Source organism: Amblyomma mixtum, chromosome 2, assembly GCF_055824585.1.
Source record: "Amblyomma mixtum isolate Tamu chromosome 2, ASM5582458v1, whole genome shotgun sequence".
Lineage (NCBI taxonomy): Eukaryota > Metazoa > Arthropoda > Arachnida > Ixodida > Ixodidae > Amblyomma > Amblyomma mixtum.
This window is the reverse complement of record NC_143013.1, coordinates 62,917,828-62,937,548: the sequence shown is the minus strand read 5'-3', so window position 1 is coordinate 62,937,548 and position 19,721 is coordinate 62,917,828. Positions and strand designations below refer to the sequence as shown.

General features: G+C 46.1%; 1 protein-coding gene and 1 long non-coding RNA gene across 2 annotated transcripts in view; both read right to left on the bottom strand.

Annotated features, from left to right (window-relative positions):
• Nucleotides 1-7,696: 7,696 nt before the first annotated feature.
• On the bottom strand, nucleotides 7,697-9,628 carry LOC149359528 (uncharacterized). The gene is made up of 3 exons (XR_016288277.1): nucleotides 9,518-9,628; nucleotides 7,923-8,239; nucleotides 7,697-7,785 (listed from the first exon to the last, which is right to left on the bottom strand). It is a non-coding gene; the product is annotated as an uncharacterized LOC149359528 (long non-coding RNA).
• A 2,193-nt stretch (nucleotides 9,629-11,821) lies between these two features.
• Nucleotides 11,822-19,721, bottom strand: part of LOC149359527 (endothelin-converting enzyme 1-like) — a 56,987-nt gene continuing 49,087 nt past the window's right edge. Inside the window, exon 4 of the mRNA XM_089567694.1 lies at nucleotides 11,822-12,038. Within this exon, the coding sequence (XP_089423820.1) occupies nucleotides 11,822-12,038 (217 nt within the window). The remainder of the gene's footprint in view (nucleotides 12,039-19,721) is intronic.

Here is a 19,721-nt window from a genome sequence, read left to right as displayed (position 1 = left end):
CGCTCTTTTTCTCTTTCCTTTTATCTTTCAACTCTCTTCTACCTGCACGTGGCAGCGGTGGTGGCTCGGCTTGAGCCAGTCGGCAGACCCGTGCACTTTCTTTTTCATTCTTCTCTTTGTCGCACCAACCGTTTACAACGTTTTACACTCCGATCATTTTAAGGAAAGGAAGTGCGCATAAATGGCTTCCTGGGTCACCGGACGCCAGAATCGCGCTTATAGGTACGTGGGGAGATGAGAGGAGGAGGAGGAGGAGGAGGATAAACTTTATTTCCGCCGACAAATGTAGCAGACGGTGTGGGGTTATAGCCCCATCAATGGGCTATGAGCCTGAGGCGTTCGGCGACATCTAGGGATCTTGTCACAGCCCGGATCTGTGCGCCCGAGTCGGAACAGAGCGTGATGAGAAAGATGTGGGCTGCATGCGTTAGCGCTGACACCGATGAGCGAACTCTCGCAATCAACCAATAAGTGCCACCTGCCAGGCTGGCAGGGTGGGTGGGGACTTTAATGTACATATAAAGACAAACAAGAATTTCTTACCACTTATGCGTGAAAACATCCCGTTCATCTCGCTCGTAACGCCTCCCACGGCTGTGGCAACCACGCATAGACCTCGTATTTGAGAACCAGGCATTTGTGCGGCAAGTCGGGCATATGTATCCATTTATTTCTCCGACCACAAAGCTTCCTGCATGAGAATCAAGAACTGATAGTGGAGTGTTTCTTGAAGAAGGAATATGTGGCAAAAATTTCAAGTTGTCTGTAATATTACATGCATGTCTTGCACGAATTCTTTGCCTCAATGTATCGAAAAGGTGAAGCAGCTGATGAGATGCGCTCAAATTTCGCATTAGAAAGTAACGTAATCGTCAGCAATTTTTTCGAGGACAGCTAGTTTAGGAACGGATAACAGAGGCAGTTTGCCGAGACATGACGTTGTCTACACACGAACCAAACCAGCCACACTAGCTGCTTATACTGTGTGCGCAATTCACCCAATAAAGCTAACAAAGAAAACTGGGCCGCATTGGAGCTGAGGTCAACACACCGCATTGGAGAACACACTGTAGTCCTTGATTGTGAGGAACACGCTCTCAGGACGCATCCGTTAGCGTGTGCGTTCTGAGGCCCATTCTAAATCGGCGTTAACAAAAGAGAAAAGTGGCTTTGAAATAAGCAAACTAATATATGACTTTGTGCTCCCCTAAAAAAACAAAAGCAATGCCTGACATTTCAGTCTCCTATCCTGCAAAACTGCTTTTATTTCATCCGATGCTCAATCCAAAGCAACCACTGAAAACATGCCATGGATTCACGCCTGCCTGCTTGCTCATGCAAAGCACCCTTAAGCGGCACTCGACAACGGCTACAATAACCGCTGGATGTTGTTGCCTCTTCTGCTCAGAAGAAAATAAAAATTCGTGAAATACAGCCATTAAAATAGAACAAACTGCCTTCCCCGCGCCCTCTTCCTGAAAGCAAAAAAAAGAGAAAAAATATGAAAAAAAAATCAAAACACCAAGTAGTGAACGTCGACAGCAGCTGCTCAGAAGAACTGTATTACATCCATATACGTGTCGTTGTGTACGCTGCTCTGGCAGGAGCCCATGTCGCCACCCATGCGACTGTAGTGGCAGAAACACGGGGGGGCACACTGGGTGCCAGCAAACCCGCCGCATAACTGGCCACACCGAGCCCGGTAGTCTCCGTAATGCGGCGACGTGCCGTAAGGGAGCCCTTCCGACGCCAGGAGAAGGCTGCACACAGCCAAAACCAATGGTAGTAGCATGGCTGCTCGGTGTGGTGTGCACAAGCCCACGGTCGTCAGGAGAACGGGTGTCCGCCGATCAGCTGGCAGCAGCGAGGATTCGAGAGAAAGAGAGGCTCGTCCGCGTTGTCCGTGTCACGCAATCTGCGCGAATTCGTGATATTTTGTTAAACAAAAGCGTTCTGCCAGTTTTGGCCAAACTAAATATTCATACAGACTTCTCAGGTATTATTTGTACTACAGGTTTGCTACGAAATTGTCTATTGCATAGCGTGCGTGATTCTGAAAATTTTCCAGTGGCAACGGACCTAATACACTTTTACCGCTTTTAATACACTTTTTTAATATAGCATTTACCGCGTATCGACATCACAGTTCGCTACCGTTGTAATAGAAATACGCGCCGAGGTGCAGTTAAAGCAATAAAGTGTGGTATAGAAAGCACTAAAGCAATATAAAGGACTTATGCGCTCGCGTATCAATGCGCCGCGCTGTGTGCAAGCATATAAACTGAACTCGTCCGCATTTCTCCGCTGCTTCCAGTACGTGTCTGTGAAGAAAACTCTCACAGTGAAGAAAACTCTCATAGTGAAGAAAACTCTCAGCTGGACTAATTTGTGCTGACATCTATGAGGCATCTCGCTGCAAAAGAGGACATGAAGAAGAAGACTACGAAAGAGGCACTCAGTTCCATTGCACTCACTCTAAAACGTCGAAAGTTGTCGCCTATTCCGCCAAGTGTCCTTTTCCCCTGTTTTGTTTTGAGCTAAAGTGCCTCAGCCTTCCAGTTGGTTGAGTTGAAGTTGGTTTACTTAAATTTACTGAGTGTCGCCCACCTGGGACTGGCTTTTTAGACAGGCTGTCGTAAGTGGCCTGAAATAGATTTTCACCACATGAAAACTATCCTTAACAGCAGCCAAAGTCGACAAAAAAATCTGAGAGATTGACGGACAACAGGCTAATTTCTAAACAGGCTGCACACTGTTTTCTGCATAGTGCACCAAGTGGCTGTGCGCAACATATCTTTCAATTGGTGTGCTTCAACTAAAGCATTACTTAGCATTTCAGCAACAAAGTCACGAACGCCACTGGCAAGCTTTGCATGCTACATCACGAAAAATTTGCGGCGGCTTTTGCAAAGGCATGAAAGTTAAAGGCATTATAGCAGGCCCTCGCAGATTCGAGGTCGGTCTGTCGACCGCCATGAATCATGAATACGCCACACCACATCATCTCCGCATTCTGGTAGAACTTCTCCTCGCAGGCCACAAGTTACAGAAGTACCAAAATATCAAATTCCACTTCGCTAACAACACAACTGATTCCTCGGATCATACTCATCAGGTCTTCACTCTTTCTTTACGTTCGAAGACACGCCTTCAGCGATGCTTCTTTTTTCGAAATTGTGGGCTCAAAGAAGCCGTTGAACAGCACTTTGAGGGCTGTGACGCAAGCCCCTCCAGGAATCAAAGAATCAGGAAACTGCTACACCGAGAGCGGTAATGCTCAAGGAGGAGCAAAAGGACAAACGCTGAGCTCAAAAAGAAAATGTATACGATGAGACTGGAGTTTGGAGGTTGGTGAATCTTATATGGCCGAAAGCAGAGAGTAGAAGTGCGTCAAGAAAGAGAGACACAGAAAGAACGCTTTGTTCTATCAGTTCTTTTCGTTACGGTAGACCTAAAACTTCTTGGATTCCCTTGGTTAAATTCCTCAAGTTTGTTGTAAGTTGTAATGAATTGTTTTGAAAAACATTAATGCATCGTTTTTTTTTTCTTAACATCTACCTTACCGCCATGTATTAAGTGTCGGCTTGGAAATCTCAATCAGTTTTTAATCGTAATTTCAAGTAGCATTTATGTAGAGTTGATGCGAGGAATGCCCCTAGTCGTCACGATATTGCGCTAGGAAAGTTGATGTCAATGTATGCCGGACACAAAGAAGAATATTATGAGCCGATTTCGGCCAATCCAGCGATCTTGAGGTTCCTTAGCGTTCCTTTTCTAAATTTGTAAACCGCTGAGGCACTTTATCATCAAGGCGCCCATTAACTTCATATCCGGCGAAAGAGGGAATCATATCTGGATCAACAATCATCTCTGATTCATGCTTCGCAACCTAATAATTTTACGTTCTATAAAAAAAATCTGCCTTAGCGAGTTTAACCGAGCACGCGGGTAGATCGCGAACATACCGTCATGACTGTACGGCTTAGAGAAAGAGGACGAAGTGGCTGCTCGGGCTGGGCGGTGCTTGCCATAGCTGTTTGGCTACACTTCTGTCCGTCTCTTTCACTGTATATATTTCCCTTTTGTAAATACACTGCAGTATTTACGTCACCAATGAGAAGCGGAAATCACATTGTTTCGATAAACCACTCTATAAACAAGACATTCACGCTTACTTTTGTCACTACCTGAAAAGAGCAGGGCATACCCGCGTCCGAATGAACAAATCCTAGCGGCGGCTGAGAACCACTGCCTTTGGCAATACCAGTCAACTTCATTTTAGAGCGGCAGCGTTGTGCCCTAAAATTGTGAGTGGCAAACTTGCGCAGCGGAGATGGCTGTTTTTAGTGCGCCACAGTGCCAGATTATAAGCTCCGAGGTATCCTTTGTTTTTATAATAATGAGGGACTTCGACAGCACTGATGACTACACTCACCCTGAGCGCTGTTCCAAACGGCCCGGTTAGGCTGTAAGCCACGAGCCACTGAGTTGGCGCCAGCCGGACGCCCTCGATAAGAAGCAGCCACCTCAGCCTACTGACGTCGTCAGAATCTTCGCCTGGCAAGCGAGACTGCCAAGAACTACCGCCGATAGCGCACGATAAGGCACACGCGCTGGGTCCCCCAACCCTATTCCCCGATGTCCGTTCCCGCTGCCTGAAGGAAGTGCCTACATCGTTCGCTAATGGAGGTTAATTCAACTGCGATGGGACGTTGCAGGCGACTATCGCAAGTGGACTCATGGTAATCGCTTTATCGTGAACTTATGCCGCTTTTTAAGCCAGGCTTATTTACACTCCTTCTTATAACTTTCTTCCTTTTTACATTATGCCTAATGGCAAACATCTCGAATAAAAAAAAGACCCTGAAGGTGAGCGCCACTCGTTGAAATTCAAGTGACACGCAATTTTCCCGTGTGATAAAAGTTATAGCTATCAGGATTTGCTGATAAAAGGAGCTCGTAACCACCTTAGTTGAACGCTTTCGAGAAAGAGGAGTGTACGGAAATGAAGAGGGCACGAAGAGTCAGTTAATGAGCGTCTCAACATCTCGACTTAATGAAAAGTAGTCGCCGTTGACGGTATCGAGCTGACAACTAATACCGAGCATCAGAGTGCTGTAGCCGCTGATCCACGGCTGCAGGTCTTGTAAGGAGTCCGCCTACCTTCATACTGGTGAACAGCGCAACAAGGCGCTTGTTTTGTTGTCCCGCCTTTTTTGCGCTGTTCACCAGTATGAATGCATACCAACTCGCCCAGATCTCAGCCTTACTAAGTCCGCCTACCTGACTCGTCAAACATTTAAAAAACGTGTAAAATTTTATCTTCCTATTTATCTCTTCAAGGTGGCTTTAAGCTTTACAGTTCCGTCATATAAAGCCCCCCCCCCCCCCCTTTCCCCACCCCCAAAAGCGTACTGAGAATAATTGGAAACCCGACCGGGAGGCGCCACACTAGCCCTTTGCGTCTCTGTGCTGGATTTGACGCGTCTTGCATGCCCTCAGCATTTTCGTCCTTATTGCTTGGCTGCCATATGACTGCCTTCCAAAGCCGGCGTTTTTCAAGTCCTTAATCTTGCACAAAAGCTACCTAAAGCACTCACACGGGCTGACTTCCCTCCTACGCGCAACAGTATTTTGCACAAATTTATGTGGCGGCCGTGGTGGCTCAGTGGTTATGGTGCTCGGCTACTGTTGGTACAGTTATTGGTCCAGCAGTCATGGCGGCTGCTGCAACATCACGACGCGCACGCTTATTGGCTGGTCAGCGCCCCCGAGTCAGCAACCAGACTTTTTGAAAGTAATGGGAGGATGCCCACGATATTTCCACGTTTTCAGTCCACACACTCATAATAGAAGCAGCAGTGGTCCAGATAATCTGTTAACGTTAATATAGGCATTATCCAGCGTAACGAAATGGACAGTGCTGGCCAAGTATAGTCACTGTCCTAAAGACGGCGATTCGACCAGGCAGCAGGTGCCATTGCATCCATGTGTCCAGCGTGAGTGCATCAATCGGTAGCTAGCGCGCCGCGTTTACCCCCTGGGCAGGTGTGACGCCGAAAGAACATGTTCTCTTCATGTAATCAAATCCACCGTCCCCAGCCGCGGCGATTGCATTTCGGCGTAGGCGAAATGCTCCAGGGCCATGTACTGTAGTACGATGTCAGTGCACGTTGAAGAACCACAGTTGGCCAAAATCATCCCAAGCCCTCCATTGCGCCGTCCTCACAGCCTGAGCCGTTTTGGTGCGTTAAACCCCATAAAACAAACTCGCGGTCATTTTCTATTTTGTGTCATCTCTGCTTTGCATGTAGCAAGTATTTCTGTGAAGTGCCGCCGCATCTTAGAAAATTAGCACCAATTCCTTCTCTCTTAAGACACTGTCTAAAGACATGAAACACTGTAAACGATTTTTCGTGATCACTGATCCTAATTTCCAGAATCTGACGGTAGCTAGATTTATACGCCGTGTCTGTCTACGTTTTGGGAATTGGGCTATATAAATGACCCAGGTGTGCGACGCCGCTGGCCCTCGTGGGGTCTTTGCGACCAAGATACGTCTCCATTCGAAGGGACGCTCTTCTTAAAACTAGTGCCCATCACCATGAGTAGCTGAGCGCGCTATATCACGTAATGGTTATTCGTTTGGGCAAAGCAGACTTCTCCGCAAGTATGTTTTCACACCTGTCAACGAAACGATGACGGCACTTAAGAATGTGGAACTTTTTTCATCCAATAATAAATCACCTAGCAATACTTGCACCACAGCAAGACTCACCTTTAACAAGAATACATTGTGGCGGCGGAAAGCATGACTGCGTCAGAGTTATCTTCAAGCGTTAGAAGTGGAACTACGTGCACAAAGTGACAAAAAAGCTCGCATGAATGCTTTGCTTTAGATTTTATTTCAGATGTAACCAAAGAGCACTTGCTTCGCAACACCTCTTCTTTTGGAACGGCGCAATCTGTGGACATGAATTTCACTGCCGCATTTCGCTGAAAAGAAGAACGTGATTCTGAACGCGCGTAAAATTTTCACGCTGTCTAAAATGGCCAACGGGAAGGTGGAGCGTATACGTTGTGTAGTCAAAACCGCAAAACATTATGAATGGCACCTAGAAATTAACACTAGAGCCGCTGAGGATTCACCGTGGTTGACATGTCTCTACTCACGACGAATCGTGAGCCTTCATGCTAGCCGTTCCCATAGAAGGCTTTTAGTAATGTTTCAAAAATATTTTTCCTCCTGAACAATTTATTGCCTCAATATAATACTGTCTCCTTTAACGAGCATTATAAAACAGCTAAGGCGTTATAATTAGTAAGCTGCTAAAACGAAATCTAATCCCAACTCTAAAACTGTTATAATTGGAAAGTTTGACGCTTCACTTTAAATCAGGTTTACACCCCGCCCATCATAGTTTTAGAATGTTTGAAAGCAAAGTTTTTGTATCCACTGCAGAGCAAGAAATTCTGGGTTCCTAAACACGCAAAATCCAAGCCGGCTTCAGGAGCGCGCGCCGCCAGGCCCACTTGGACGGCGGAAGCCACCAGGGCTCAAGGACCCCTGGCCATCTTATTCACCATACTCACTACTTTACCAACTAATATTAAAGTCTTCAATCAATCAGTCACCCAGACGACAGGTTGACTGCACCTTTTCCAGGAAGGTCAGCAAGAGCAGTTGTTTATTTCTTCGGTAGTCAGTTCACTTCAGGGAGTTCACTTCAGGAGTACGTGCCAGTGCAACTCGTCACATGTCACCACTTAGAGTTGCTGTCACACCTGTCCAGAAGAAACGAAAAATAAGTTACACACTCAAATTTAACGAAATTCGACGCACTCATTCCAAAAACCTGAAAAGATTTAAAAATGTCATGTCGCAACATCAGCAGCACGGCATAGAAAACGGAAGTGCCAACCGTTCAGGTGTGGTAGAGCAAATCCGGCGGAATCCACGGCTGTGAGCCATTAGGCGCGCAGACGCCCAATGTGCTTGCATACGGGTACTGGCATTCGCATGAAGGCTCGCACCGGAACCCGGCGACTCCACCGCAACTGCCATGGCATTCTCCGTACCGCGGTGGCGCTGTGAACGGGACCGCCTGTGACGCCAGCAGTAAGGTGCACACGATCAACGTAGACGGTAATAGCATGCCTGTTGGGTGCGATAGGTAAAGAGCTTTTCTTTCTTGGGTAGAACTTGAGTTGTGCTGATCAGATGACAGCAGCGAGGACCCTGCCGGAGATCAAGCTCGTCAACGTCGTCCTACACACGAATCTGCGCAAATAGTTATCTTTTTTGGTTCGGAAATTGCCCGGCATGTTTTGCGCAAAAAAAGTGTTCACCCTGACCGCCGTTCTGTCGGGAATTTCAGCTACTATGCTATTGATGGGAGGTACCGGAGAAAAAAATAACTAGAATTTATAAAAAAAACTCATACGTTTTTCATTTTTTTTTTTGGCCAGAAGATATGGAAAGCAGAAAAAAAATGGCCATAATTCTATTGCAGGAGTTCAGTCGTGAAGTCGCGTTCCACACTTCGTAACCCTGTGTTAGTGCCCGTAAAGGAAATGCTCAACAATTAGTCCAGTGAACACTGAAACGGTCATCGGTGGCTGCGTCAAAAAAAAACAAACACAAAAAGTTCGCTTCTAGTTGTTCCACAATAGTTTGCGGTTGAGCCATAACACAACTTTAAACGCAACATCGAACCTGCTGCTGCGGAGTATGCCTCGTCAGCGTTGCAAAAACTTGCCACCAAGCCCAGATTCTATTCACACAACTCATTGTTAATGGCTTTGTATTCTGAGTGGTTTGAGTTTTTTTTTTACCTTGCATTTTGCTTCGTTTTACACTTTTGAGTTTCCATTCTCTATCCACAATAGTTTAGTTTGTTGCTTTTTGTATCAGCAGTGTGCACTTTCAGCAATAAAGCTTGTTTTTGTCTAGCTGGAGCGTATCTTCTTTAGGTGCAAAACAGCGCAAGGAGGCACGCACGAGTGGAAACTCCGGAAAGCCTCCTTGACCCCGTTATCGCTCCAGCAGTTCCCTGCCCGGAAGTTATGAAAGCCAGAATAAAATACTTTGTAACCAGTGGTACGTATCCAAAGAAAATACTGCTAATTGCGCAAGGATGCAGCTGAGAAATAATAGGGGAATGAGCAGCACCCATTACAATCACATTGTTTGTTTAAACCACTCTGCTCCGCATGGCAGTATACTGGTTATAAACAAGACATTCACGCTCACTTTTATCACTACCTTAGAAGAGCAGGGCATACCCGTGTCGGATTGAACAAGTCCGAGCGGCGGCTGAAAACCACTGCATATGGCGATACCATTCAACTTTATTTTAAACGACAGCGTTGTGCCCTGCAATTGTGAGTGACGATCTTTGCGCACAGAACATGGCTGTTATTAATACGTCGTAACGCTAGATTATAAGCTCGAGGGTACCCCTTGTTTTTGTAATAATGGGGGGTTTCGTCAGCACTGGTGACTGAACACACTCACCCTGTCGCTGTTGCAAATGGCCCGGTTAGGTTGTTAGTGGCGAACCACTGAGTTGGCGCCAGCCGGACGCCCTCGATAAGAAGCAGCCACCTCAGCCTACTGACGTTGTCAGAAACTTCGTCTGGCCAACGAGACTGCCAAGAGCTACTGCCGATAACGCACGATAAGGCATGCACGCTGGGCCCCCCACACAGCTCCCCGATGTCCGCCCCCACTCTCTAAAGGAAGCGCTTAACGCGTTCATGATGCAGGTTAATTCCACTGATTGTTCCGCTTGCTTAGGTGCCGTTTAGTAGTGGTGGGCATTCAAAAATAGAAGCCCGATCTTGGCCGCTGCAAAAGGTTCACTCCAGCATGTATTTAAAATTAGCCGCCACTTATAACGTCACCTTCGTGTGCTTTAGATGTCACAAAGCACGAACTTACTTCCATAGCTTGGCATTAACTTGGTAAATCACGCCATAATGTGCCTACACTAAAATGCATTCCGTTTCTGATGTTGTGTTTCATCGTAGATTGATAACATAAGTTTGATAAAACGGGAGGGCCACAGAGGAACACATACGGAACACCTAAAGTTAATGCAACTGGTAAATTCAAAGGCATTGATCATAACGCTCTTAAGGACATCAGATACAGAACTCTCAGTAAACTAACAATATTATCAGGCAGACCAGGTGACGGAGGTCAAAAAAGGAAAAAGAAAGCATGGCACTGTGTAACTGCCTTTGTCCCAAGATACATAAATTTTTACGCTATCTGAATAAAAGTGTGGAATTTTCTACTATTCTTTAATAACGTGCCAAATTGCCCCTCAGGTTTTTCTGCCATCCCATCTGATTAACTATGGCATATTTATGAAACCCTGATATGTAAACACTTCGACTGAGCATTGTTTCAGGGTTTAATTTTCCATTTTTTTTACTTGTACGTGTCACACGAAGCAGTAAAGTTAAGTAATCAACAAATTTCTGGAATTTCTTAAAATATTTACGCGAGTTTTTTTTTGCTGCTTTTTTAAACTCTTGCTCCTCTCTATTGCATGAGATGTGCATGACCTTGCGGTTCAAGTTAGGCAAATTATGCGTTTAATTTTTTTATGAAACTATGAAGTGAATCATTTGTTTCATTGTGGTTTCCTCATTCCATTTGCGCGCATTACCGAATCATGTCGTTGTGATCCACAACTTCTTCACATCATACTCCACCATTTAACCGTACGAGGTATGAGAAAACTGCTAAAATGGCTCCCGCCGCTGCGAACATGAACGTCATCGAACTACTAGCCACAAGCAGCAAAAAAGAGGCATCGTAAGATTGTAGTGAGCAACACAGGCGTTCTGAATGAATTTAAAACAAATACCGATCAGAAAACAAGCTTACCCTTTTCATTCTTCTGTCGCACTGGTGTCGCCGCAAGACTCAAATGCATGAAGCATCATCGAAGTAGCCAGTCGTGCTGCTTGCGGCATGACGTCACCAATCTTGCTAGAGCCCCATATTTGAATGAAAGGGACCACAACACGTTTCACACCAAAAGCTCAAGTGCGTTTTCTGACTACGCACGTTCAATCAACCGCACTTTGCTGAGATTACAAGGAACCTGGCTGTTTTTATTGCCTGCTTTCTTTTCCAGGACAGCCAGTTTAGGAATGAATAACACGGAAGGAAAACCTCTGGGAGGCCGCTTCTCCAGACATGACGTTGTCTTCACACAAACCACACCAACCAAACTGGCTGCTTATACTGTGCGCGCAATCCACCCAACAGAGCTAACACAGGAAAATGGCGCTCACTGGAGCACAATTCAGCACACCGTATTAGAGAACACGCTTTCCCCGAAACCGGCAATTCTTGATTGTGAGGAGCACGCTCTCAAGACGTCTGCGTCCTGAGGCAAATTCTAAATCGGCGTTCTGAAAACCTGGAGAAAGTGGCTGTGAAAGAAGCGAGCTAATCTATGACTACGTAACCACCTAAGAAACAAAGGTAATACCAGGGTGCCAGCCTGTAAGGCAGCGTTTATTTCCTCTGTTGCTCAATCCAAAGAAACCACTGAAAATATGGCATGGTTGCACGCCAGCTTGCTTGCGTGCTTGCACGCCTTAAGCGGCACTTGACATCGGATACAGTAACCACTGAATGTTGTTGCCACTTTTAATTAGAAGGAAATGAAAGTTCCTGAAATACGTCCATTAATATAGGACAAACTGCCTTTCCCACGATCCTTCCCGAAAGAAATAAAAAAGAGAAAACATAAATAAATCTGAAACCCTAAAAGTAACGAATGTGGACGACAGCTGCTCAGGGGAACTCCGTGTCATCCGGATACGTGATGTTGTACTTGCTGCTCTGGCAGAAGCCCCTGTCGCCACCCATGCGACTGAACTTGCAGAAACACGGAGGGGCACAGTCGATGCCACCAACCCCGCCGCATATCCGGCCACACGGAGCCTCGTAGTATGCGTACTCATACTCAGTCGTCGTGTCGTAAGGGAGCCCTTCCGACGCCAGGAGAAGGCTGCACACAGCCAAAACAAATGGTAGTAGCATGGCTGCTCCGTGTGGTGAGCACAAGCCCACGGTCGTCGGGAGAATCGGTGTCCACCAATCAGCTGGCAGCAGCGAGGATTCGGAAGAAAGAGAGGCTCGTCCGCGCTGTCCGTGTCACGAATTCTGCGGGAATTTGTAATATTTTGTTATACAATAGCGTGGCGTAAGTTTCGGCTGAACTAAATATTGATACAGACTGCTTGTGTATCTTTTGTACTAAAGTTTCGCTAAGCAATTTTCCATTGCACATCATGTGTGAGTCTGAAAATTTTCCAGCCATAACTGAGCTAATACACGTGACACAAGAGTATCGATATCACAGTACCCTGAGGGCTGCGACAAAGGCGTCTCCAGAAATCACAGAATTAGGAAACTGCTAAGCCGAGAGCGGTAATGCTCGAGGAGGAGCGAAAGAACAAAAGCCGGGTTGAAAAATAAAAATGTATTCGATGAGACGAGATTTGCGGTTGGTAAATGTTATATGACCGAAAGCAGAGAGCAGAAATGCGGCAAGAAAATGACGACACCCATAGAGCGCTTTGCTCCATCAGTACTTTTTTTTATGCTAGACTTAAAACTTTTTGCATTCCATTCGTTACATTTCTCAAGTTTGTTACAACGAATTGTTTTGAGAGAAATTAGTGCATCGTTTTTTTATCTAATATCTCTTCATGTATTCAGTGTCGGCCTGAAAGTCTCGATAAGTTTTTAGTTGCAATTGCAGCTAGCATTTATGTTGAGTTGCTGCGAGGAATATCCACAATCGTCACGCCATTGCGCGAGGAAAGTCGATTCCAGTGTGTGCCGGATACAAAGAAGAATATGATGAGCCGGCTTCGGCGAATCCAACGGTCTTAGGGGCATACCCGTTCTTTTTCGAATTTTGTAACCCGCTGAGGTGCTTACTGGTCAGGGCGCATATTAATTAACTTCATGGCCGGCGACAGATGAATCATATCTGGATCAACAATCAGCGCTGATTCTTTTGTAGCCACCTTATTTTGCTTAGTGAGCCCTATCAAAAACTGCCTTAGCGAGTTTAACTGAGCGCGCAGGCAGATTGCGAGCATTGTGTCATGGCCGTAATGCTTGGAGAAAGAGGAGAACAATGTGGCTGCTCGGGCTGGACGGTGCTTGCCATACTGCTTGGCGGCACTGCTACCAGTCTCTCTCACTGTATACATTTCCCTTTTGCAAATACATCGCGTTATTAAGGTCAACAATGAGAAGGGAGAAGGAGAGAGGACATCAGGGATGTTCGCCCCATAATAGCTTCAATGCGGTGTTACGGCGCAACAGTGAATACTAACAAAGGCCAGCTGCGGTGAAGCCTGTACCAAAACGAGAGAGATGCGCACCTCAAAACTGAACATTGCATGAAAGGAACTACTCACCAAGTTACTTAGGTGTCAGCGGACCAGTTTTCATGAACGGCGAGCAGCAAAAACCCGACTGGTGATGACTTTCTCTTCTTCTTTTGCAAGTACGCAGTTGGCTAAGAGACACCAAGTGAGATGACCGCTGGATAATAAAAATTTTGAAAAAATTCGCTGTCGATCAGCTTAAAACGCTCCTCACAAGACAAGAATAAGTAATAAATTGCAAAAGTAAATAAAAGGAACAACATTACAGAGCCTAGGCTTTATTTCTTTGCAAAGTATTACGCTTTCCTCGTCTTCGCCGCAGACAATTAACACAGTAAAATTTAAATTTGCAGAAAATATTTTTTTCTTCATTCTACCTTGACACTGATTTCTTTAATGCCCCTCGAAAGGCCATGTTTTTCATATCAGTTCTTTTTGGCACCTGCTTCACCAGAGAAAGAGTTAGCAGCAAAGAATTATGCATTAAGAGAAGAGGCGTTCATAACATGACACAAAGTAGCACTCCAAGAAACCGGCCTTCTGTTGCAGGCGAATCCAATATTTGGTCAATGACCTGTCATGCTGCATTCTTTCTTCGTCGACGCATTTCCAAGCACGATGTCTACCTGCCTCCCGTTAGCATTATTTTCAAGCACCAACCGCAGTTTTACTGTCTCAGCCAGCTACTTCTTTACAAGCAAGCTGGAGCGTCTGCCGAATTCAAAGAGTCTTGGCCGTCCGAGCGTGGGCACGTTATAATCTACGAAAGTGTGAGGCCGCCGCGGTGCCTCAGTGGTTATGGTGCTCGGTTACTGCCCCATAAAGACGCGGGTTCAATCCCTGCCATGGCAGTCGAATTTCGATGGAGGCAAAATTTTATAGAGGCCCGTGCACTGTGTGATGTCAGTGCACGTTAATGAACCACAGGTGGTAGAAATTTCCAGAGCCCTTCCCTAGGGTGTCTCTCATAGCCTGAATAGCTTTGAGACGTTAAACCGCATTAGCCAGGCCAGCCGCAAATGTGATTTGTTTGGCGATTCAGTTCTTATCGGTGTAATCTAATCGCCGATTAAAAATGCGCTTTTGACTCCGCCCCTTGTAACGCGCGATGCGTACCAGCGGTTATGATTCAGGAATTCGGGACAAGCGCTTCTAGTTCTCTTGGCTATCACCATGTAGTGCATGGGATTGAAAATTCAAAAATGGCGCGTTGGCAGCATTCATGATGCAAGAAAGAAGGAGAGCGATCGAATGCCTACAGATGCTCCCTGCTCTCTTTCAGTCAATACAAAATTGAACCATTCCATATGTTGCATTCAAATTTGCACATAATGCCGTCCTCCCATCTTCGATCTCCCTGCTAACAGGTCCCCTTTCGTTGCGTCGTCCAATCTGTCAGCCTATACCCTATTAATACTCCTTTACCTCTAAAACTCTTAATCATTCAAACAGTTCACCGCCTGTGTCTTGGCCACTCCCCCGTAGTGGGTATGTGCCATTCTACTTGAGGCCAACCAACCAACCAATCCCCCGCGGCGGGTATATGCCATTAAGCCTGAGGGCATCATCATCATCATCATTATCAAAACAACATGACAGGCCGCTAGGGTTAGCAGCACTGGCTGAGCGCTGTCCTGAATTATTGGTCATGCAGAGAGAAGACATCGGACGCGTGCCGTCAGCTCTGGGGTACCTGGCATCCGCACCTCTGCCAGCTACACTCGCTTCTATGCGTCTGCCGTTCAACCCAGCCAGGGATCGACTGCGAATGGCTCCGCTTATCTTGCTTTTCTCATGAAGTTTGTTAAACTGAATCGGCGCAGCAGGTCAAGTCCGAGGAGATTGGCAGTCCTTGATCATGTTGATCATGTTGGGGGTTGCAGTAGCCTTTCGATCCACGACCACCACTGCGCACAAAACTCTTCACTGCGCAGAAGAAGCTGTATGTACACGCAGATAGCTTTAAGGGTGCCCAGGCGGAATGCGCTCTCCAACTAAAGTTAATCGAGTGACTGCGTGAAGACCCTAAAGTCCAATGGCACTCGTTGAAATTCGAGTAACACAAAACTTTACCTTGTGACAAACGTTACAGCCATGAGGCTTCGTTCATAAAATGAGCTCGTAGTCATCTCAGTTAAGGACTTTCGCGGAGAGAAGTACAAGGAAAAGAGGGGGACGAGAAATGTCACTGAACGGTCGTTTCAACATCTCGACTCAATGAAAGTAGTCCCCAAGCCCGGTATTTAACTCATAACTCATGTTGAGCATCAGAGTGCCGTAGCCACTGATTCATGGCTGCGGGTCATGTAAGGAGTGCGCCTACCAGACGCATTAAACATTTCAAAAACGTGTAAAATTTTATCTCCCTTTTTCTCTCTTCAATGTGGTTTTAAACTTTACAGTTCCGTCATGTAAAGTAGCCACCACCCCCACCCCCCTCCAAATACATAATAATTGGAAAAGCGACCGGGAGGCGACCACAATAGCTCTATTGTTTCTTCTCTGCGCTAAGTGAAACGCGTCCTGGATGGCTGAAGCATATTCGTTACCATTGCTTGGCTGCCTTACGACTACCTTCCAAAGCAGGCATTTTCAAGCCTGCACATATCATGCACAAAGCCTACCTAAAACAGTCACACGTGCTCATTTCCCTCCGACGCGCAACAGTACCTGACACAAATTTATGCGCGTTTGTCACAGTGCCTTGTACTGCCAAGCACTCAGGAATATGCAGGAAAAATTCCAGAAGCCTCGGGACATGAGAACAGATCAATAACCATGGAGTTAGTTCCCAATATGGCGACTCTGACAGTCACTTGCAGTTGGCTCCACTTTTGGAGTTCATTTATCCATCCTTCATGTTCTGTTAATCTTGGCCACGACATTAACTGCATTTTGTTGCTCTCCGAAGCCCTGATTCCAAACCAGCCTCTGGCACATGGCTGCAGTGGCTCTGTCGTCGGACAGTGCAGCATATTAAGCTGCGTTAGAACAGGGACCCGGTCAAACGACTCTGCTACAATCATGCCGCAGACATGGCTCTGTTTATTTACCGCATCTCTTTGATCCCCTAAAGCAACACTTAACGGTAAAAAATAAGCAAAAACACATATGCGTACCGCAAATAAAAACTAGAAAAATCTGGTATCATAATCCTTGTATATCCCAGCTCAATTAAGCTTTCTTAGCCACAAGCTGAGCATCCATGCAGGCTCCCTTGATACTTTCCGCTTCGTTAGAAACAAAAACAATATGTTGGTGTCTCAGAACATCGCGCGAGGCAATCGGGAGGGACCTCTGTGAGTTCATTGCGCAGTCACCGCGTGCATTAACGGCGTGATCATCGTACACTCGACCTCAAACAGTGACGCACATAATCAAGAAGGGCCAGTTGGCAAGATCATACTCCCCTCGAACCCCACTCATTCGTAAAGGTAACACGCACCCTAGACAAACTTCTAGATAAACTCTGCGTCAGCTGCACTGTAAGTTTTTAGATTCTCAGCGTTCTTCTCTTCCGCCGCATCGTCAGATCGTTCAGCTCGAGGCGTTCCTGAACGGCTTCCGTTCACCGCTTACTGACGATCTTACTGGAATAACTGTTTGTGTCACATGCGTCGGCGTCGCTCTTAAGGCTCAGGAAGTTTCAGATGAGGGGTCTATATCATGCAGCTCTCAACCTCCAGCCTCCTCTCAGTATTTCGGGGTGACCTGAGGTCACGCATACGGCATACAATGACACATCTTGGGACGATTCCAGCCAAAGACGGTGCAAAAAATCGGAATTATTCAGGCTGACGCAAGGCAGAGTGGTAGCATGAACTGCATATAGAACAATTTTCACTAAACATATTGGGCCACAAGTTGGGCTTCTACCGCACGGGGCGGATTTAGGGTTGCTTGACGGTGGAACTTATCTATGATCCGTCAAGGCAACTTTGGTCTAAGACCCTTTTCCCAAGCATCTCACCCTAGAAGAGCCGAGCACCAGGCCAGGGGAAAGCTTGTACCCATTAAAGAAATCGGTGGGTACCCGGCGGCACTGGGGATCGAACCCAGCACCTCCCGAATGCGAGGCGGATGCCCTACCACAATGCCACGCTATAGTCTTTTTTTTTTCTTTATTGCATGGAAGAACTTCCGTAAAAAGGGGAAAAACTTCAATCAAACTGGTTCGCGTCTCAAGTTACCGGGCTGCTTAATAGGAGCCCGCCATAGCCCTAACTCCACACTGCATCCCCATGAAAACATCAAAATTCAGGGAGGCACACACATACATCTAGGCACGGCAGCCAGCTTGGAGTTTCTTCGCGTGCAGCATATACACTCCTCACCAAAGCACACTGTTCACGAAACACAGATTTGGACGATCTTGGTGGCTCGGCATGTCTGTCCATCATACGGCTTTTCCAAAGCCTGAATAGTCCCATCAACACAAACAGGTCATAAGGCACAACAGAGTTTTTGCCAACAGGCAGAAATCTAATAGTGTATGGTGTAATTTCAATGTCCTTCTTAAGAGTTCGTTGTAGTATGTCCCAAAAGAACATGGCATCACGGCACACGATGAAGCAATGATCAATTGTCTCAGACGCGTTACAGAGACGGCAATTCACATTCCAGGGTACAAACATCCCCTTGTCATTAAGAAATGTCTTGACAGGCAGCGTCGCTGTGTGTAGTTTGAAAAAGAACGTTTTAGCAGCTGCCTGAATGCACATCCGCCTAACACGCTTTAGAACACTGATGTCCAAAGACCCCAGATAAGTCTGCCGATACAATGGTGTAGGGAACAAAGACTCAGTGAGAGCCTGGGTCATCTGTTTTCTCGAGAGGCTATAGAGGTAATCTAAGGAGAAGCGTACAGTGAGGAAATTGAAAGTGTCAGCAACCTCCTTAAGGAATCCCCATAAAGTCCCCTCACGAGCCTGCATACTCGGTGCGAATAAGTAAGGCACATGAAAACTAAGCCGCCTAATGAGCACAGCTACCAGAAACGGGTGGTTTGCCGATTTGAAAAAGAAAAAATGGGAAACAAGTCGATGCACGAACAGGTGAACAAGGCCCACTCCACCACCCTCTAAGGGAAGGAACAAGTTGTCACGCCACGCTATAGTCACTGGCCAAAAGACAGTGATCGGACCAGGCATCAATCAATTGCTGTTGCTTCCACAATGACACCGTGGATGGATCCGTCTGTAGAGGCCCATCAACTCAGCTAGTGTGTGACGTCTCATGAAAGTGCTGTATTCCTGCCACCAAACCCGCGTTTAGTCGAAATTTTGAGTTAGTGCGTTGCATGCAGCAAGTATTCAGTGAAGTGCCACGACAGCTTGCAAGACCAGGTGCGCTTTATGTTCTCTCTTAAAACGTTTTCTAAGAACACCAAACGCATTAACCGATTTTTCGAGACTACGAATTCTAGGTTTTAGAAGAAATTTTAGCGTAGTTGGAATCCCTGGTGGTGTCAACGTAAGGCACGAGCTGCCTTCAAAAAAAAAAAATGCTGCCCGCAAATGCCGCTCGACGCTCGGACACCGCAGGCGATGTCATGTTCAGTTTTAGCAAATAAATAACACCTCTTCATTCAGGGTAAACTATTTTACAAACAGAACAGGCTCCTAGAAAGGCTTCCGTGAGTATGAGAAAAAGTAACATGTCCAATGTTCTTGGACAAATCTCTTGAATATTGCAAAATTTTAATGTATTATTATGGAAATACTGCAGGTAATTGTCCATTCTTCCAAGGTGTAGCAAAATCGTTGTTAGAAATTTTTTCCATCGCTTGCATCGAGAAGTTAACACTGCCATAAGAAACAAATGGGAAACGTTTTTTACGATAACAAAAACGTTATTAGCAAAAAAGTGCAACGGCAGTTCTGGAGATATATTGATTGTTAGAGTGAAACTGCGTTCATATTGAAGCGGGTAGACGAGCGGGTAGACGACGACGACAAAGAGCGATGGCACGAGTGGGAGGAGTAGAAGACGACAACGAAGTTCGGACTGTGTTCTCTGTGCCGCTCGCAACTGTTCTTCTCTATTTGTAAATATTTGTAAATATATTCTTTCCTGCAACAATATACACCGTCCTGTTCAAAAAAGAGCTCTTGTCGAGAATCGTTGGGTACGACTATGCCGATAAAGAACGATACCTGCAGTCAAATTAATGAAAAGTTTCATTAGAATTTGGCGCCCGTTCGCCAGTTTCTCCGGCAACGTTGGAGCCTGCTCACAAAGGTGGATAGCAAAATGCCATAAATTCGTTTGCCATAAGGCAAACGAAT